The sequence below is a fragment of the Rhamphochromis sp. 'chilingali' genome, assembly GCF_963969265.1.
Source record: "Rhamphochromis sp. 'chilingali' genome assembly, chromosome: 2".
Taxonomy (NCBI): Eukaryota; Metazoa; Chordata; class Actinopteri; order Cichliformes; family Cichlidae; genus Rhamphochromis; species Rhamphochromis sp. 'chilingali'.
The window spans coordinates 22,807,048-22,829,011 of record NC_137930.1 but is presented as its reverse complement, the minus strand read 5'-3'; the positions used below and the strand labels follow the sequence as shown (position 1 = coordinate 22,829,011).

The window sequence follows — 21,964 nt, the reverse complement described above, 5'->3', positions numbered from 1 at the left end:
TGTTGAAAGGAAGGCTTTCAGTGCATGTAAAATTAAAATACTATGAGGCAGTTCAGAGTAAGTGCAAATATATGCACCTTACTGCATTTACAGTGGATATTATTGCTCAAGTAAGTCAGGAATGGTGAATCTGGCACAAAAAAAGAGACAAAGAAGAACAAAACATTTTTAAGTCTTACCTCGGGACTTCATGCCGATGAAACGGTTCTCAACAATGTCTATCCGGCCCACTCCGTGTTTTCCCCTAAGAGATAAAGACAAGACTGTTGGATAAACTCCTAAATTATTTAGATCATCAAAAAGGAAGAAGTGCTCCGCCAATTCCCTAATTTGTTGACCTTGAAATTCCCTTCTATTCAATCTGTGTGACATTTTGGGCCACACTGCAGAAAACAGGTGGAAATTGTTGATTGAAAATGTGTGTTACACTTTTTTGCCTATAAAAGTCCACGAATAACACGCTCAGCCAGCTGCTATGCATTCCTTAACAATGGCCACGGGCGGCCAGCATGTTTCTCCAGCTCAAATATATTTGTGCAAACTATATATTTTAACATGTTTGAATAATATCAACACTTAGCAATAAATCAGAAATAAAAATATTTTGAAATATTTTACATTTTTACCTGCCCGAGTCACCTCATACATTTTAGCTGGAGTTCATCTGTAGTGAATACAGCCTGTCGTTTGTTCACCTCAGCTTGTATTGTACCAGGTGTCCACGCCTGTTTACTCTGAATGAGGCTGTAAAACAGTGAATCCCACTTCTCTCTGATGACAGCAATGCTGAGGTGAGTTTTTGAAGTTATGCTGAACTTTTCTATCAGTGAGCGCTGCCATTAGCTGCTGTTAGAGAAACTTTCTTTTAAGTGGCTCACACACTTAGTGAACAAACTCTGATATGATGTGAGAATGCAACCAAGCTATTTGTCAGAAGGAAAGGGCGATTTTTAAAATACTCGAGCCTAACATTACCTGGAAGTCTCCAGTCCGAGGGTTGCATGTCGGATCTGCAATAACTAACTATGGCGGTACCAGTAATAAATAAGCATGTTTACCCACATTTTCTTTTGTTAGACCCCTGACTTGAGTTCAGGAGTCTTGGCTGAGGCTGAAGGTGACGAGAAAGAGAATGAGGGAGGAGAGAGAGCAATGATGACTGAGGCAGATGAAAGAGAGGAGGCGGAGAAAGAGATAATAAGAAACAGATAATGAAATGTAGAAATATTAAATGGTCATACATAGTTTAAAAGACCTACTCATGATCTTTAAATTAACACTTGACACTTAGGTGTTTTTAATTGTTATCAGATTTCCCTTTTCCTTCGAAATTCTCCAAAATCTGGAACATTCCAGTGGAATCCTATTAGAGGACAGAGGGCTAATAGAGCTCCAGAAACCAGGGTTGTGTCTGGCACAATGTCCGCCTGCTGTGACTTTATCAGAATTATACTACAAATGTGGAGGCATAAAACATTTAAATAACACATAAATGTTTATTTTACCTGAAGTTAAACTCTTTTATTTAGAGATCGATAAATTACTACAAGTGATTCTTGAAGACCCTTTGGCTCGCAGCTACTTAATACTGAATGAACAGCTTCTACAGCAACTACAGGAAAATGACACCTGAATGTGGCCCATACAGCTATTGTTTTGGGGTGCTTGTGTCAAAGAGCAGTAAGAATTCAAATAAACCCAAAATATCTTGGGTAGATACACACCAATCATGCGATCATAGGAATGCATCATCAACATCATTGCACAAGTTTAATAAAAGCACACACCTGTAGCATCTGGCTACAGATTAGGGGCACTGTTCGCACAATGATGCATTTGCTTGGTAGAGCATGTCCTCCACTGATCAGAGACGTGGTTTGCTGAACCCCAGAGTTGCCCCTGATGTATTAATCAGAGTGTGTGTGTGTGTGTGTGTGTGTGTGTGTGTGTGTGTGTGTGTGTGTGTGTGTGTGTGTGTGTGTGTGTGTGTGTGTGTGTGTGTCATCTTAAAAATCTTTTGTAATAAGAAAACAATCTGAGTGCTTAAACTCAATAGAAATGTGCTGCATTAGTCTGAAGGTCTGAAGTTAAGAATTAAAGAAAAAAAGTGTGTGTAAAATAAAAATCACAGGAAACACCTTGAAACCCAAAAGCAGCAGAGGAAAACAGTTTGTTCTGTGGTGTCGCCTGGTTCACCTTCAGTATTTCTCATTTACGCTGACAGTTGGAAAGCAGAGAGAGGAAACAAGGCTGGAAGAGAAACGCAGGAGGGAAAACTGGTGGAAGTTGATCCCAGGGCCAGCAGCGACAGACATCATTCTAGAGGTGGTAAACTTAACCACTGCTCCACCTCTGGGGACACGATCCTGATAGAGAGGCTTACTTACAGGCGTACACAGAAGGTGCGTGTTGTTTTGAAGCCACAGAAAAATGCTTACCCGATCTCATTGAGGTAAGAGAAGACATCCAGTGCTGTGTTTTTGGAAATACCATCGTTCATATTGGTCACCTTGACAGGAACACCTGCAGGAATAAAATACTGATTTAGAAAAAAAGATTTTTTTTAACACCAACATAGAAACAGAATCATAAATAGTAACTAAAATAGCTTTGATGCAGGCCGTTATCCATCCTCTACATCATGCTTTCTTACATCTGAGATTCAAACAGAACAAAATTGTATCTATAGGCTGATATCCAAGTTCTCTGTTTTTCTGATACAACAAAGAACAACTACAGCAAAGCAGGCAGCTGATAAATTAATGTAACGCTCAAAAACACAAGAAACACATCAAAGAATCAAAGAGTTATAAAGTTTACTTTCACAGTCTAGTTTAAAAAAAATGTTTTGGACAAATGGCTTAAAAAACAAATTATTAATTTTCACTGAACAGATATAAAAACAAAAAAAAACAAAGGAGAGTTTATCAAATCTGCTGACAAGCGCTTATTATCTCAGCCAGTCAAATAAATAGTCTCCAGCTAAAAGTGAAAGCCATTACAAAAGGAGATGGAGAGAAGGGCTAATAAATTCAAAGGCCCGTCTCATATGAAAGCTGTGAAATTGTGGGCTGGCTTTACCTAATTCAATTACACACACAGCTTTGTTACCCATACTCTCTTCAGCTCAGAGGTTTTTTTCCTTCTCACTTCTTGTGTGTGTTTTGCGCATGTGCTGGAAGCTAAAGCACCTGCACTCATCTTCCTATTGCTCTTTAGACGCCCACGATCTCTCCGCACACTTAACCCAAGTGCGCATCAATCACTGTCATAGACCTGCTTATTCGTGGCCTTTGATAAAGCAACGCAGGCCAAAGGTGGAGGTGGAAGGAGGGGGGGTATATATCCTTTTTAAGACTACGCAAGGAGGAAGCAGGACGAAATCCGCTGCGCTGTCCATCCCGTGGCCTACACACACTTGAGCGTGCTTGCAGTTGTCAGTCAAACAGCTTTGAAGAGAAGAGCAGCACTTCTCTGCTTTTCAGCTAGCGTTTGCTAAGCTCTAATGGGACTGACATGTGAGGGACTTGGCTAATTTTTTTAGACAAGGGCTTTGTTGACAGCCCATTCTCATATCGCGGGAATCATGGTGGCTCCCATGGAAGACGAAGAAGAAGAAGAAGAAGGGGAAGAAGAAAAAAAGAGTGAAAGCAGGAGAGGGCAGTGTGTTTTTTAAAAACCTCTCCTAGATATTTAATAATTAGATTAAAAGTTTAAATAAATTAGCTGAGCGTCTGAACGTGGGAGTGCAGGGGTCGGCTCTTTTCGTCCTTGCGCTGTTCTGGGTTCTATCATTTACCGAGGGGGTATTTTTCCACTCATGATCCCCTTTCTTCAGTTTCTTTTCTTTTTTTGTGGCCTAACAGTGCAGACAATGGGAGCGCAGACACAGTTGTAGGAAAAATTACTGCTTTACATTTTTCCTCTGTGTCTCTTTTTCCTCCTTACCTCTTTGGCAAGAAAGGAGGGAGGGATGATTTTTTTTTTCCACTTAAAAAAAGGGGAGAGAATTGGGGGAACGGAGCGTTTGACGGGGGTAGAAAGGTTCCTGTCGTTAAATATTCTTTTTTAATCAGTGAGAAAACGTTGGTGAGAAAGGCAGGGATGAAAAGGTGGGAGGGGGAATGAAATGAAACATTCTTGTGCTGATCTTGTGCTCAGAGGGAGGAGTAGGCTTGGGCCTTTGTGTGGACAACTAAAACAGCTTTTGTCATAGAGCGCTCAATAAAAGGCACAGAGAATATGTGTGAAAATGGAGCACAGGCATGCAAAGGGCCCGCGAAACCAGACCGGGCTTTTACTAGAGCATCGCTGTTTTACAAAAGCATCTCCAGATAACCGACGCCGAGCAACTTGTTTCGGAGTTAAACATTTCTTTGGGGGAAACTGGTAAAGAGAGATCGGGGTATCCATTTTCGTTGCGGATCCACTGAAAGGCATTTTCATTTGCTCTTTAAAATTTCCTGCTAAACTTTTGAACTTCCCTTAAATTACCCTTATAGCTTATAGCTCGTAAAGCTGCCCACTAAGTCTGTTCAATCAGAGGCGCTAGTGTCTCCTCAGCCTATTGATGTTGCCGTAGTTCAACCTCCACCGAGGAACCACGATGAAGGGACATCTGTGCCATTTGCCCCAGGCTTGGATGCGTCTTGCAGTTTTCTTTTTGCACAAACATGTGACACTTTCTACTACTCACCCTGAGCCTCGTAGCAATATATCTAATGAGCGTTCCCCTGGCCCCTCAGGGCTCAATGTATTAGCTGGAGTTAATGCTTCCGGCCTGTGTGTGTGCCCCCGGGTCAAACATGGCAGATTGGGACCAAGTAATGCTGTGAGGGGTTAGGGATAAGACTGGGTGGTCAGAAATGGTGATAAAGTGCAGCTGAGTCAGCCTCAGATCTGTAGCCCTACAGCTGTAACCATCAGTGTTAAGTAACAAGATGAGGTACGGCCTGCAGTGGACAGTGAGCGATAGTGGACGCGACCTCTTAACGATGATTAACAGAAGCTCCGAAATGTTTACATTTAACACATTTTTTGAATGTTTATGCATGACGTGCAACAGAATGTCTCCAGGTTTGATGGAGCAACACAAAGTAAGGCAGAGGCCAAAGAAATGACACTAAAAACACTGCGTGATTATCCTCCATATAATTCACCTCCTTCTTAGAGGTCACCACAGTGGCTCATCCGTCACACCAACCCTGTGCAGGTCCTCCATCACCACATCCATTCTTCAATTATTCATCAAATACATGGCAACAGGTCAATTGAATTGTCTGTTTTCAATTCGCATGATAAAGGTTTCACCTCCGAAGTATCACAAAAATCGAGCCTTCACTGTCCTTCAGTCATCTTGAACTTTTAGTTCACTCTTTAATCTTCTCCTCCCTCGATTACTCTTACTCGCTCTTGATGTGCATCTCTCAGTCCTCCTTAGCCAGTCTCCGTTTAGTGCTGAACGCATATTCTCACACATTACAGACCTTCTTTCTTCCCTTCACTGGTTCCCAGTGAAATTTATTAACATATGAAGCTCTACATGGACAGGCCCCTGTTTCTTTTATTAGAGCTACTGAGACATCATCGCTTCAGCAGACTTCTCAAATGGCTGAATCAAGGTCTCCTAACTGTTCCACCCTCTTACTTTAGAGTCAGAGGCGAGACTGCTTTTGAGACTGCGGTGCTCAAACTTTGGAAAAGCCTCCTTCAGCCTGTCAGGCCGGCCAAATCTGTGATTTGCTTTAAACGGCTGCTGAAAACTAATTTTTACAGGTTATCTTTCCCTTAATCTTTTTCTCTTTACTCTGGACCATCGTTTACATCTGTTTGTGTGTATGTTGGAATGAATATGTGACTCCATGTTTAATTATTTGTCTGTATCTTGGAACATGTATACGTATCTTTAATGTGTAGCTTTCATTCAAACTGTGAAAGACTTTTTACTCTGTGTTTTGGAAAGTTCTATACAAACTCCTCCATCATATACATGAACAGTACTGTGTAAAGGGCTTGCACCTTCCCTGATTTCTTTATATTTTGCAACAAAACTGTGGGAAAAGGTGCAGCAATTTATTAAAAGATGTGCAAACAGAAACAGTATAAAAAGTACATGCTTCTTCTTCTTCTACACTTCTTATTAGGCAAGCTTTCTTGTAATGTATTCAAATAGTCTTCAGGAATAGTTCTCTGGGCTTCTTTAAGGACATTTAAAGCTCTTCTGTGTGTTGATCCTACGCCATCTCTGTCAAACTGTTATTTTGGGCATTTTTCAAAGATTCAGCAAAAGAAATTACAGCAAATTATGTGTTTTGCCACCGCGTGGTAGTAACAAAGCACCCAAATATACCATTTAAAACAGTTTCTTTGCTAAGCTGTCTGTTATTGTAGACAATACAGGTGTCTTTTTTAAGCTTGAATGACTCACTGATCATTGGCTTAACAAAAAGCAGTGTTCTGAAAATGGGCAGATACAAGGGCGGAGCTGAAAATGAGTGAAAAAGCAGTCAAAGAAAAACTTTGAAAGAGCTTTAAAAAAAAAAAAACCTGGAGACCTATTACTGAAAACTTTCAAAAATGAAACAGAATAAAAGCAAAAAGAAACGATGGGTGGCTTAAAACTTTTGCACAGTACTGCAAAAACAGGTAAAAGACAGATGCAGACTGATGGAGGGATCAACAGGTGACACATGTGGCGAGCCCACAAACCTTTTTTGAACTCTATCTCCAGCACATCTTGGACATTTGGAGAGTCTTCTGGGTTCTTGGTCATCAGGTACAGGTCAGCCGGTGCACGACTCTGAAAAACACACAAAGGCACACACTCACTCTCTCCATTTCACACACTTCACTCCCTGAGAGGAATAACTCAGACCTCTTGAGACCTCATCAAAAAGAAAAAAGAAGAAAAAAACAGTATTAAGAGACTGTTGTGTGAGGACACGGCGGGCAGAAGAACAGAGGGAATGATGCGTGAAAAAGAAGAGACCTGAAAACGACATCAGGACTTTAGTGAAGACAAAAAAAAGGGGGAAAAAAATCAATGTTCCATTTTTCTCCTCTATTTGGTTTCATTTTCCCCATGTGGCCCTGCACCACAGGGGAAGGCGAGGAAAAGCAGAACACAGCGAGAAAGAGTGGGAAAGGGCACGAGAATGAAATTACTCACATCCTAAAGAACAGTGTATACCTGACAAGTGAAAAAACAATAAAACCCCACTGATGCTACGACAGCACCGATCTGAGCAGCAGCTCTGCCCGTCTGAGAGAATCTGCCGACTCTATCGTGTTTCTGCCATTCTCTCACTCTTCTCTAATCTTCCAGTTTTCCACTTGTGATTTTCTGAGTGACGTTTCCCCTTCTGCTTTATTTTCAAATGAAGAATCTTCCCCTAAATGGGCATCGCACAATAAGACCTTCAAGTCTACACCCTAAAATCCACTAAAGTTGCCCTCGTTGACAGACATTTGTCGTTTTTCTTTTTTCCAGCTGGCGGGAGCCGGGAGCGATTTCAGTAAAGTCACGGCTGGGAACTAAAAGAGCATGGTGGTCTGACGTGCCTGCCCAGCGATGCACCCCTCCAACAATTACACGGCATTAGGACAAGATGATGGCCAATGTCTCCTGAGCTGAGGCAAATTGCAGGGGGACTATGCAAAATAACCACTGGGTGCATTTAAATGGAAAGCTTTACCAGACTCTAAATCATCATTCAATAACTAATCGGCATCCGCTCGCCGCCTGTCAGTGAGGAGAAAACGAGCAGCGCAATCACTTTCCTTCCTTTTAACTAAACACCGAAATTGACTGGGAAGGCGGCTGTCTCCCTCTCCTTCATTTTCTGCCTCAGTGCCCTGAAAGATGCCAAATGAGAGCGAATGGGAGAGGGACAAAATGACTGCCCTAAAAAGCCTTTTGATGCTTACTCTTGGAGAGGGAAGAGGGAAAGAGGGAATTAATCTTTTTCTAACCTGCAAATGCAACACAGCACATGAGAGGCACCAGCTGGAAGAATACTTGCAGGTGGCGGGATGCTACACTACAGGAAACCTGTTGTTTATAGTTTTTTCCATTTATGGTCTTTTAATTATCATTTAATTAACAAGAAGTTGTTCATTTAGGCTCCCTGCTTTTGTTGTTGAAGAACGTCCGAGTTTAAAATAACCACTAAAGTATTTTCACACGATCAGCTAAAAAAAAAATCATTAATTTAAAAAGTATAGTAGCAGTAATGTGATGCCAAAGCTGAGAGCTTGAACTTACATACTACTGAATACAAAAAAGAAGGGGGGAAAAAAGGAAATGTAAAGGGACAGGGTTGTTTCCAGTGAGCGAGAGATCAATGCATTTCAATTCAAACCCCCTGCAGGTGGACCTGTCCCAAAGCCGTGGCCCTGAAAGAGAGGAAAAGGTAGAGATGGCGAAGGCGGGGGGGCGACGGGGTATTGGTGGGAAATGGGGCGTGAAGCGCACCATCATGTAGCACAGAGCAGCTCCTTTGGCAGTCTTTGCTTCTGCGATATTGTTGTGCTAAACGTGGCCCGGGCAGCAAAAGGAGAAGGCTAACGCATGAACTTAAAGCAAGTAAATTTCTATCTTTCCACTTATTAGTCGCCTCATTGGTTTTCAATCAAAGCCAAAAAGGGGCCAAAAGAAGCAGAAATGGCAGGAGGAGAAAGCAGGATTTGGGAAGAGAGCGGGAGAGGATGGTTTAAAAAAAAAAGAGGGAAAAAAGAGGGAAAAAAGAAGGAAAACATGTTTGGCGCAACAGATTGGAAATGATCCTAAAATCACCACGTTTCAAGTCTGTCCTTCTCCTTAAAATGCAAACATGGCAAATTGAGACAAGAATAAAACAATATGCTCGTGTTGTGCTGTAGAGATATTTATATTCATAGCGCCCTTGGATAGTGTCACATCCTGGGCTGAATTTAATGAGGACAGCAGGCGCTTGTCTATGAAGGCAAAGCTGCGATGATGACGATGCTTAGATGGGCGCAGAGAGCACTCGCCGAGTAGCACAGGTCAGGCTAATGAGACCTGAGAGCAGCGAAGGCGCATGACAAATACTGACCTCTTTGCTTCAGAGCGCACACTGACATGTATACATACACCTACGAGCCCACTTCCTACCCCTACAGGCAGTCCTCCGACCATCCATCTTTCCAGCGATCAAATGTGAACGGCAGCAAACAAGCTTTCATTTCCTCTAGGTGGGCAGGGGCACGGCGTTTCGCTCCTTTACTCCTGGTCAACGGGAGCAGTGGGCCATCAGCTCCCGGATCAAAGAAAAAAGGAAAAAAGAAGCAGGCCCGGGGAAACTCGCTGACAGAGGCTATAATTAAGACCGAGGTGATGTTTTAATGACTCAGGACGAGTGTCAAGCTGCCTCAGGGCAGACTCTGACTGCTCATGTGCGGAGGAACGAAGAGAGCGGGGACAGTGAGGAAGCTTGAGGATGTGGAGACATCCAAACACAAGTGCCGGATTGTTTACCACACATGATGGATGACAGAACATAAGAGGTGCTAAGCAACAATTAAAACCTCAGCTGTTTTGCCAACAGGTGGTGGTCTATGAAGTCAAAAAAAACATATAACAGCACATAATATTTGTTTATCGCCTTCCTAGTTAGCATTTTGTTTCCAGAAATGTAATTAGGCAAATCCTAGGCATTAAAACCCTGCACATTCATATTCATTACAGTCTCTAATATCTCTTCTTAATTAGTAAAGAATAAGCAGGAGACAAAACAGACTACACCTTCATGTTCCCAGCAACACCAGAATCTAATAACTTTATAACAACCACTACATCAGTGCACTTATCAGATGCATGCCAACAGTCTGCAACAGCTAGCTAAAGCTGGCATGAATGCATGTCTTCACATAGGTTAACGTTGCCATATGGAGATGAGTAAACAAAAGCCTGCAGCCTATTGTGGTGTAGGTGACCTGGTTTGAGGTTATCAGGAAGGATACAGTGTTAATCACAGAGTAACCTGAACTGCTGACGCTTATCTACAGACGAACATATGAGCGACCATTTGGATATTTTCTAATCTGACGGTGTTCAGCAGAGAGGGACCATTGTATCACAGATACAGAGGGGGGGACTATTGTATCGTCTGAATAGTCGCGGCCCGACCTCAGCCTTCAGGGCTGTAACTGGAGCAGAGAGACAGGCTGGTACAGAGAGCAAGGTGACCTCTATCAGATGACCTTCAGGTAGATCAGAATGTGACCTGCTGGTTTAAGAATTTGGAGGGGGAAGTGGCTTTTTTGTTTTTACCCCCCAAGTTTAAATTGCACTGGTGTTTTTTTTTTTTTTTTTTTTAAATTAAAATGTTAACAAAAAGACTTGAAAACTTTTTGCTTTTTTGTAAAGAAATTTCTACCTAGTCCCACATTTCAGGCTCTGGAGTAATATATTCAAATCCTTTTACCACTTCAGACCTCGGTGCCATAAATATTTCATTGTATTTAAGGCCATGAATCGATTCAATATCGGAGAAAAGGTTCAGCACAAACCCCTCCCGAATGAACATGAACACACACACACACACACACACACACACACACACACACACACACACACACACTACCATCATCATACATCGCTATGCTATTGAGCTAGTTCGTCTCATTCTTTTCAAAACATTTCTCCACAGGACGGCCACTAAAGAGGCAGCGGAGGGGTGGGAAAGGGACAGAGAAAGACAGCAAGAGACGGAGGTCTGTGAGTTACAGTGGCCCTGCCCCTGCATCTCCGCTCCAGCAGCGCAGGACCCCTCGCCTCCCTGTGACACCCCGTCCATTGGGGACTCATCTGTCTGGCGCACTGTCTTTGTACTTTACTGTTACTGGTGACATTTTGGTGTCACGGTGTCATGATGAAATGGCTCCCCTCCCACGTCGCAGCCTGCGGCGGCGCAACTAGTGGAACAATGAGGTCCCGAGGAGTTGGGGTTGGAACTCAGGAGGCCCCAGCTGGGCGCAACGCCCTAACCCTTCCCCCTCCCAGGCTCCCATGAAATCGGGAATTAGTAGAAGCGTTGCTGACGACAAGTCAGTGTCTGTGTGTCCCAGGCTCTTCCCAGGGCCTGGTGAGGACCCGGGGTGAGGAGAGACAGAGGCACAGACACAACGACCGAGGGATGGGAGCTCTGGGGGGCGTGGGGGGGGTCACTGGGGGCAACCTGTATGTACTACACTGACCTTTAACCTTGCAGAGATCAAACCCTTGACTCACCCATGGCACTGTGGGAGAGTGAGTCATGTTTGTCTCTGGCAGGGCTGGCATTGGTCAGTCGACTGAAGGGAAGGTTTACTGATGTGTCCCTCCGAGTGTCTGACACATTTAACCACACGTACACACAAAAACGCAGCATTAGGTCTGTTAGTTCGGCGTGTGCGCATGAGATGGATGCTGAAGAGATGACTCACAATGGTCAAAAATGAGATGTACGTCAAGCGGCTTATGCAGGTTTCTTTCTATTTCTCACGATCAATTTCAAGAACAGGTACTGATCTGAAGATGATGTCATCCTTCAGAAGTTTAGGCAAAACCTTACCTTACCTTTTCAGGTTCACTTAAATTGTTTTTGCACCTGTGCAAAACTCTTCTGATCAGCTCTTGTTTTTACAAGCTTGAACAGGGGTGTCAGTGAGGAAGGTTAGAAAAAAATGCCTCAGACAGTCTGCACAAAACAATTTTTGGTCTATTTTCTTAGAACAGTTACAGAACAGCATATTAGAAGGCATTTCTTTAGTTAACAAGTATTATACTGTAACAGCTTTAATATAAATTCAAAATTAACACAAGTAAGTCCCTGCAGGATTAAATATAAAAAATGATGAATTATGTTTCCTTTTATTAAACATTGCAAGCTTACCTTGGGATTCTCCAGGATGCCCGACTCGTAGCTGTAAAGAAATTTGAACAATTAAAGTTTCTCACTGGAAAAAATAAAATAAAATCAAAGATTCTGAAATAAGAGCTAAAGAAGATGCATCACACCAGTCCTGCTCACCTGATATGCATGAGGTTGGCGTCCATGCTCCAAGGTGCCCGAGGGGTCACAGGCACAGGGATGCCATGCTCCTACAGTTTAACAGCAAAAGAAGCTTTTAAGTTACATCCTGTGAGCGCGACTTGCAAAAGGGTACGTCTCCACTGAGAAGGTTCTGACTGAAGGATTACAGACAAAGACATTTTGTGTGTGTGTGTGTGTGTGATTGATATATATATATATATATATATATATATATATATATATATATATATATATATATATATATATATATTTATTTATATTTTATTTTATTTTTTTAAAGTAAAAAAAAAAAAAAAATCTGCGCTTTAAGACAAGGTACATTTCACAATTAACTCACAGGCTTGCCTGAAAGGTGTTGGCTAAACATCATGACCACCCTCTAGTGGGAAAAACTGGTCGGCCCATCATTTTTTTTTGGATGCGACTACATCGACAAACGTCCACCAGAATACAAGTAGTCCATGTAATTTAATCTGAGAATCTGAGGTAATAAATAATTAAACCTTTCAATACAAAATGTTCGTTATAATATAGCCTCTAATCTCCTTTTTTGGTAGTCCACTGCATGCTTAATAATTGTTTTTTTCAAAATAATTCAGGACAATGTTAATGTCACTATTAAGTGGATGGTACTTTTAGGACTTGGAGATTTGATCAGGTAATTGTTAGGATTTTTTTTAGTCAAAGGCTGAATCTGTACCTTGAAAATGTTAACAGACCCATTGCTATGAAAATAAAGGTGGTAAAATAATTGTGTTTCTGACATTATGCCACTAACGGAGTTACCCTTGCATACTCCATCAAGTCCGTCCTCCCCCGGAAGCGGTTGTAAAACTCGGGTATCCTCCAGGGTGCGATGATCTAAAGAACACAAACAGAGAAACTCTTTCCAGCTATACTGACATTACTCCACAGTGTCAGTAAATTACATCCACACAATAAATAAACAAACTCACCTTGACCTCAGGGTAGAGGGCATAGCATGTTAGCTCAAAGCGTATCTGGTCATTTCCCTGAAAAGTGCAAACAACAGTTCAACTCGATGTTTCTTGTGTTACTTGTTGTATCAGTTTACAATAAACGCAGATGATTAAAAGTGCACAGCAGGGCCATTGCTAACATTTTTAATCATTTATTCATATTTTCACTAATAATCTGCTTTATTTTTTTATCTATTAAGGGCCAGAAAAGACCCCAAACCCCAAGTTTACATATTCAAACAATTAGTTTTCCCCAAACTACATCCTAAACTCAAAAATGCCCTCCATGTACTATCAAAGACAGTAAAGAAAACCAAATGAATCACAGTTACTATGCAAAAAAAAAAAAAACCCTTAAAATGAACTATTTTACTTCACACTGACTCAAATTTTTTAGAATTGTTGATTACTTTTTGTGTTAATGGATGAACTGATTAAATTTTAGTTGTTTCTTAGTTGTTAGTAGTTGTTTCTCTACTGTCTCTTTCTATAGAAGCTTGTTTCTGACACTAGAACAAAAAAATCACCTACTAAACATTTTTTGTTATCTACAATTTAGAGTTTTGGATTATTATCCTAAAATTTAAAAATAGTTACTTTTGGCTTACTAACTCAATTTTTCTGTGGCTTAAACAAGCTTCCATAGTTTCCTCATTATCAACACAAATAGTAAAAGAATAAATGGGCTGCACTTTGACACACGAGGCAGGGTAAACCCTGGACAGGTCGCTGGCCTCTCACACAGCTATAAGAAGTTACAATGTTTTAAACCTGTACTTTAACTCCATGATGTGGTTTTTGACTCCATCTATAGGCAACATGTGGACACTGCATTTCAGAAAAGACGTAAAATAATAGAACGAAAATGTATTTAAAAAGTACAACATGTTTTTTAAAGGGTTTTTTTATTTTCCAGAAATATATTTGAAAATATATTATGAATCCCAGAAAAATCTCCATAAATTTGCAGTGTAAATATACAGGAACTATTACTAACGCAGCTAAATTTGTGCTCTGAACATACATCGGGTCAAATCGGGATATGAAAACAATAGCATGAAAGTGTGGCTAACTGCAGTAAGTCTAAATAATGAGAACATCACAAACTGTCACTTTCACAACCTAGGCTGAGAAAGTTCTTGGCATGCAGCCTGAAAACATCTTCATCTGGTAGAGCTGCAGTCAGGACACTTGAACTTTAGATGACTCAAAGTTGTCCTGATCTGTTAAATTATCAACTCTGACCAAATAAACTCTGTGCTCCTATTTTACCATTTGAGCTATACGCTTTTTCCCATTAAAAAGGCTCACTTTAGAAATAAGACAGCTGTTATTCAGCTGTAATGCCTGTTTCTTTTCAAAGGACTAAATAGAAAGGGTTTCTGAGGAAGAGGAAGGGTAGATTTTAACTTTGTAGTCTTATTTAGGTTAATAAGCAACTGTGCAAAGAGAGCTAGACCTAGCTAGACCTAGACCTAGCTAACAAGTCTGTATTTTGAAATTGGTTGGTATCAAAACACCTCAATTTTAACTGCCATGTCTGAGGCTTAATTTATAATAAGAAAGCTGATGCTTTAGTCTTGTTTCACAAGCCCTGCATTTGCTTTTATGTCCCTGCTCTTCAAAAAATAAAGATGTAAACTTATTCCCGGAATCACATTTGCAGATTTTGGACATTTTTACCCCACACGGCATAATTCCATGCCCATTGTCTCACTTACCTTTCCAGTGGCACCGTGTGAGACATACTGGGCTCCCTCCCTGCGTGCAATCTCCACCTGACGGCGGGCAATGCATGGCCGTGCTACCGCAGTGCCCAGCAGGTATCGGTCTTCATAGACAGCATTGGCCTGAACTGCAGGCCAGATGAAGTCCTCCACAAACTCTGTACGAAGGTCTTCAATGAAAACCTGCACAGCCACAGAGGCGAGGACACAGAACAGGGCTTTGTTAAAATGGTTCCATCATGTCATTTGTCCAGAAGACTGACTGTGACTCTGACTGTGGTGCAGAATCAAGCACTGCCTTGCTAACTCGTCCGTGAAATAAAATCCTAATGAAATTAAAAACAATTTTCCGCCTTTACTATAACTGCAACACTTCTACATCTAGAAAAAAATATTAGTATTGGGATCAGTGCCAGAAATCCAGGATTAGTCGGGCTGTGCATAAGCATTAAAAGCATTGTAGCTGACATTCTCTGATGTTGCTCACGCTGCAAACAAATCCTAATCAATACAACATCCTGTTTCACTGACACTTACCTTCTTTGCACCAAGGCTTTCCGCCTTTTTCCGGGCAGCCTCAAAGTCTTCGTCTTGCCCGATGTTGGCCTAGAAAGACAGAAAAGCGCTTTGAATGTGAACGTTGATGTTGAAATCTCCAGGGGAAACAGGATGAACACAATAAGAAGATAAATATGCAGGTTCTCTAGTTTAAATTCTTCTCTAAATTAAATGCATCGACACACAGAGGCACGTGCCTACCAAAGTGTTATTTTTGACAGTCCACCGTCTTGCAGTTCAGATCACGTCTGCTGAGGAGATGCAACAACTGAGCGTGAACGCCACTCGAGGCCATGAAGAGGCTGTACTGATCTCCTGAACTGAGCAAGGGACTATTTTTCTCACATAGTAAAGTGAATTGTAGCTGCTCTAAAAGAACCTGCATATTGCAGTAATCATACATGAATTATACTTGCACAGTGGCACAGTAAACCCTCTCGGTTTTTGTTTATGTGACTGTTGTTTAGCAAATTCACGCAAGTGCGTGGTTTTGTAATTTCATGAAACATTACACTGGATCATGTACTGGATGAGTGCCTTCTTTTACTCCACTGAAGAGCTAGAGCTGAGGTGTACATCCTGTTCAACAGCTATGAACCTTTGGCTGACACCCACCCCCACTGACCTAAAAAAATCACTAAATGAAGTTAGACAATCGGAAAATCTGCCTATTGTGCAGTTCTGAGTGGCTGTGGGGCAAAACGCAAATCCAGGCAGATTTGAGCTGTCATTATGAATCCAAACCTTTTGACCCATGCAGAGATACCCAAAACGGTAGGTCTTGGGGTTGTTTTTATAGATTTTTTTAATAACAGACCACAGTGAACACCTGTAACCCTTTATAAAGCCAACTGTACAACCAAAAGGACACAACATGCAAAAGCCTGGCAGCATAAAACTAAACCAACTGTTGCGTGCATGGCTTCAAACCTTACCAAGTAGGTGATGACATCATAACCCTGCTCCTTGAGCCAGACCAGAATGCAGGAGGTGTCCAGTCCACCACTGTAAGCCAGAACCACCTTACCTTTGGACATGATGAGTGCTTTTTGCTGAAGCAGCCAAAGAAGCTGTCGAGTGGCAGGGAAACAATTACATTAATTCAATGATTACATAACTATTAACTCGTAATGACGAAATGTCAATTAATAACCCAAATTCTGATCGCTGTCCTTGTTTGACTTAACAGCAGGTCCCAACAGACCATTAGTTCAGATAAGTTGTGGACAATTCTTGATTTGGTAAAGTTTCCAAGGTTAGCTTGGAAAACTTCCAATATAAGGTCAGATGCTCAAATATGAGCATTTTCTGCTCACAAACTTTAATACCAGCTATTGCGCAGGCAATTGAAACAGATCTTGAGTTAATAAGGCTGTAAGGAATAAATGTTTTGACCTCAAGAGCTCAGTGAGCATGTAATTTCTTTCTTTCTGCAGAGTCAGTCTCCTACAGATCTCCAAACTTCATGTGGCCTTCAGATCAGCTCAAGAACAGTTCGTAGAGAGCTTCATGGAATGGATACATCCATTCTACAGTCCATACCCCCACCTTTGTAGGAAGACAGGGAGCCGAGGTCAAAACTTAGGCGCCATAAGAGAGAAAGAATGTGAATATTTAGGCTTTTACGACTAGGTGGGGGCCACTAGCGGCTATAAGAAGCTGAGTAACACGTCACCATTTCGAGACTCGCTGTGACCCTCTGCAGGCAGGTCTCCCTATCATGATGGTCCTAATGCTCTTAAGTGTTGAATTGTATGGAAATAAAGTATTGTTGATTGAGCATAAATACACCGAGTATTGTCCTTCCTTCAGCCCAAAGATTCAAAGAATTGGGAGATTTCAACACTACGTAGTGCCAACTGTAAAGTTTGGTGGAGGGGGATTATGGTTTGGGCTTGTCTTTCAGGAGTTGGGCTGGGTCTCTTAGTTCCAGTGAAAGGATCTCTTAATGCTTCAGCACACCAAGAGATTTCATGCTCCCAAATTTGTGGGAACAGCCTGGGGATTGTCATTTTCTGTTTCAACATGACTGTGCATCAGTTCACAAAGCAAGGTCCAAAAAGACATGGATGAGTGAGTTTGTGTGGAAGAACTTGACTGGCCCGCACAGAGTCCTGACCTCAACCCAACAGAACACCTTTGCGATGAAGTAGAGCCAAGACTACGAGCGGGCCTTCTCGTCTAACATCAGTGTCTGACCTCACAGATGCGCTTCTTGAAGAATGGTCAAAAATTCCCAACAAACACACTCCTAAACCTCACGGAAAGCCTTCACAGAGGAATTGAAGCTTTTACAGCAGCAAAGGTCATGAAATATCACTCAAGTTCATATGCGTGTGAAGGCAGATGAGCGAATGCTTTTGGCAATATAGTGTACTTGCAGTTGCTGGAGTCAATTACTTTTAAAGCTGAGTTACAATATCTTATGCACGCATTTCTTTGCTGGCTCAGTGCTTCTTAAAATGAAATCATTGTAGACTTAACAAGTACTAGAATTAGTATTCTCGTAATACCATTAGTGTTAGGGCTGTGCGATATGACCAAAATCTCATATCCCGATATAAGAATTCTATCGTAAATCACAAAAATGTAACATTTTCTGTAAATTCTGTGAATCTCGGGCAGCTTGTCTTGCGGGAAGTGTTTCCAGCTGTGCGTCATGTAGCTGGAGTCGAGTGTTTTAACCGATGCATGAAACGATACATTTTTAGACATAAGTTGTAAGGGCCGCCGTTTTCTTTGTGAGTATTTATTACACGGCGTGCTGCGGGGAAAAGCCTGTTCTAACGTTTGAGTCTACGGTTTATTTTTTAGCACCTGGTGGCTCTTTTTTACTTCTCATCTGCTCTTTCACGTGATTCCGTTTATTTTGAAAAGTCTCAACAGGATCTTGACCTTTAATGTGAAAGGTTTATGTGGAACATAAACAAGCGGACACGCGATGCTGTTACCGTCGTTGTTACTTCACAACGCATAAAAACAGGCGCTTGTCCGTCCATAGTGTGGTTATATAAAGAGAAAGAGAACTTTCCGAAATTAATATAGCCACGATGAAAAAATATTGCCATAAACAGTTTATTTTGCGACACCACGAAACAAACGATAGCGTAAAATGAAACGATAGACATTTTTATATCGTCATCCGATATATATCATTATATGAACAGCCCTAATTAGTGTTAATATTAATTTAAGCAACTTTTGAAGTCTAGCTGGCAGTATATATAGCATTTTATTGTAGATCGTGACATACATGTGGCAAGTTAAGGAGGACCACAGAATTGTGCTTGTGTGAATGTGATGTTTGTTTTGTACATATAATAACAGCGTGCTAGCATTGGTATATTCTCTAGTGATGTGCGATACCACTGATTTCCTTTCCGATCTGATACAAAGTTAAATTCAGGGTGGTATCGACGATACTGATCCGATACCGATACTTTGTACAAAAACGTATTTCAGTTATTGTATCTCAAATTATAGCATCATAATGATTACAGGACATCGGATTACTTGTTCTTATCGCTTAATAATGCACAGTTATCATATAGAAATAAAAAAAAAAACTGAAGTTGTGCGCTATTTGAACACGTTGCCTGCCTGCAGCACTAAAGGACTCCGTGAGAGACGTCCGTCTCGCCCTTGCAGCACCTGTCCATGTCCACTCCTCCTCTTCAGTTCACCTCAACATAAGCTCGTCATATTCTTGTGCTTGATGAGGTTAGTAGTGTTGCCAAAACACCTCCCTTTCTTGCCACATGTATTGCCACAAACTACGTCTCAACCGTTTGTGGAAGTAAAATACGTCTGCACATGACTCCATTTATGCTCAGCCATTGTTGTGAGTGTGCACAACAAGGGGCTGGACACATTTATACAAACATATGTCACGACTATGACAGGCGGAAGACTAAGTAGTTCCTTCCAATGTAGACAATCCAAATGATATAGTTTATTTGCACTCTGTTCCTGTTAATGATAACCTACAAATTTACCCTAAATTACTAAAATATCGATATTTTAATATGAGTATCGATTCTAGAACATAAATGACTGGTATCGGAGGAATCGATATTTCAGTATCGATCCGCACATCACTAATATTCTCATGAATGTGAAAGTAAAGAAGAAATGACTTTACATAAGCAGAGGCAAGTCCTTCCCTTTTGTCAGACGAGTCCTATTTTTTCCCCACGTAAATAAATTTCGGAAACAGGGTGTGGTTTTGGGATACAACTTGCACTACATAATTACTGTTCTTTCAAATACGCCGGTGCTAAAAAACACATTTAAAGAAAAGGTTTAACAGTCGCAAGAGAGCTCTCTACAAAATGTTTTCATCCTACTGGCGTGAATACATACTTATTACCGACACAGGTATTTCTGGGAGATGTTGCCAACAAGGTTTAAGGGGCGCATAGAATTACCACAGCAACTGAAGTCACCGGCGACTGACGGCAACCTCCAGCTAAATTCACAACGCTCATTATGATTGCGTAACTACCCTTACAGAGAGAAATAAACACATGTACATGTATAGATAGTTTGTACTCACAGACACTTGCAGAGGGTTTCTTTCTAACCGAAGAGACGCGTGTGTCTGTCGGTGAGGAGCGCAGGAAAGCAGCAGCGTGCTCGGTTCGCTGACTCTGCTGTACGGTTTGCTGACTGCGGTAAAGTGAGCCGTCATTTGTGAGCCGCGGTCAAGCCAGCCGCCTCCTATCCGCCGCATAAATTTCCTTGCGCTTTTACACCAGTCTTTACGGTAACGCCTTTTCGCTTTATATCCTGATTGAAAGCCTAGACTCGCGCACACATGCACGCGCGTGAACAGTCACACGCACGCGCGCACACAAATTACAATGGAACAGCCCAATACAGCCATCGTGACAGTCTGGTTGCATATTCAAAAATTCATTAAAAATCATTATTAAAAGTTGATGCCAAGCTTTCAACACAATCCTCTTCTCGGACACCTACTTTACCTCTGGGCCAGTTTTTACCCAGATTTACTGTAATATTACTCAGAAATCACAGTAAACTCATATTCAGTGCAATACAGTCAATGCACTACAATTATGTTTATTTCAAAAATTCATTAAAAGTCATCCTGAATAGTTGAGGTCCAACTTTCAACACATCCCCCCTCTGGGACACCTACTGTACCTGTGTGCCAATTTTCATCCAGATTTACTGTAGAATTCCTCAGAAATTAAAGGGTACTTGTATTCAATGCAATACAGTCAATACAATAGAATTATGTCAATTTTCAGAAATTCATTAAAAATCATCCTGAGTAGTTGATGTCCAACTTTCAACACATCCCCCCTCTGGGACACCTACTGTACCTGTGTGCCAAGTTTCATCCAGATTTACTGTAGAATTCCTCAGAAATTAATGGAAACATTTATTCAATCTAATACAGCCAATGCACTACAATTGTGTCAATTTTCAAAAATTCATTAAAAATCATCCTGAGTAGTTGATGTACAACTTTCAACACATCCCTCCTCTGGGACACCTACTGTACCTGTGTGCGAATTTTCATCCAGATTTACTGTAGAATTCCTCAGAAATTAAAGGAAACTTATATTCAATTCAATACAGTCAATACAATAGAATTATGTCAATTTTCAGAAATTCATTAAAAATCATCCTGAGTAGTTGATGTACAACTTTCAACACATCCCCCCTCTGGGACACCTACTGTACCTGTGTGCCAGGTTTCAGCCAGATTTACTGTAGAATTCCTCAGAAATTAAAGGGTAATTGTATCCAATGCAGTCGGCCAATACAGTAGAATTATGTCAATTTTCAAAAATTCATTAAAAATCATCCTGAGTAGTTGATGTACAACTTTCAACACATCCCCCCTCTGGGACACCTACTGTACCTGTGTGCCAAGTTTCATCCAGATTTACTGTAGAACTCCTCAGAAATTAAAGGGTACTTGTATCCAATGCAGTCGGCCAATACAGTAGAATTATGTCAATTTTCAAAAATTCATTAAAAATCATCCTGAGTAGTTGATGTCCAACTTTCAACACATCCCCCCTCTGGGACACCTACTGTACCTGTGTGCCAGGTTTCAGCCAGATTTACTGTAGAATTCCTCAGAAATTAAAGGGTAATTGTATCCAATGCAGTCGGCCAATACAGTAGAATTATGTCAATTTTCAAAAATTCATTAAAAATCATCCTGAGTAGTTGATGTACAACTTTCAACACATCCCCCCTCTGGGACACCTACTGTACCTGTGTGCCAGGTTTCAGCCAGATTTACTGTAGAATTCCTCAGAAATTAAAGGGTAATTGTATCCAATGCAGTCGGCCAATACAGTAGAATTATGTCAATTTTCAAAAATTCATTAAAAATCATCCTGAGTAGTTGATGTACAACTTTCAACACATCCCCCCTCTGGGACACCTACTGTACCTGTGTGCCAAGTTTCATCCAGATTTACTGTAGAACTCCTCAGAAATTAAAGGGTACTTGTATCCAATGCAGTCGGCCAATACAGTAGAATTATGTCAATTTTCAAAAATTCATTAAAAATCATCCTGAGTAGTTGATGTACAACTTTCAACACATCCCCCCTCTGGGACACCTACTGTACCTGTGTGCCAGGTTTCAGCCAGATTT

At 41.2% G+C, this 21,964-nt stretch overlaps 1 protein-coding gene across 2 annotated transcripts in view; it reads right to left on the bottom strand.

Moving 5' to 3' along the window:
- The window catches only part of ass1 (argininosuccinate synthase 1), a 29,479-nt gene extending 9,432 nt beyond the window's left edge, over positions 1–20,047 (bottom strand). The window contains exons 1-12 of one of the 2 annotated variants that reach the window (XM_080874191.1): positions 19,877–20,000; positions 16,717–16,869; positions 16,257–16,391; positions 15,301–15,369; positions 14,758–14,946; positions 13,013–13,069; positions 12,843–12,917; positions 12,033–12,103; positions 11,895–11,925; positions 6,709–6,799; positions 2,439–2,523; positions 180–244 (exon numbers count right to left, since the gene is read on the bottom strand). In XM_080874191.1, coding sequence (XP_080730317.1) covers positions 180–244; positions 2,439–2,523; positions 6,709–6,799; positions 11,895–11,925; positions 12,033–12,103; positions 12,843–12,917; positions 13,013–13,069; positions 14,758–14,946; positions 15,301–15,369; positions 16,257–16,358 — 835 coding nt within the window. In that variant the 5' untranslated portion in view covers positions 16,359–16,391; positions 16,717–16,869; positions 19,877–20,000. Of the gene's footprint in view, positions 1–179; positions 245–2,438; positions 2,524–6,708; positions 6,800–11,894; positions 11,926–12,032; positions 12,104–12,842; positions 12,918–13,012; positions 13,070–14,757; positions 14,947–15,300; positions 15,370–16,256; positions 16,392–16,716; positions 16,870–19,876 lie in introns of both variants that reach the window. The other variant, XM_080874190.1, reaches the window with a different exon arrangement.
- Positions 20,048–21,964: the final 1,917 nt, after the last annotated feature.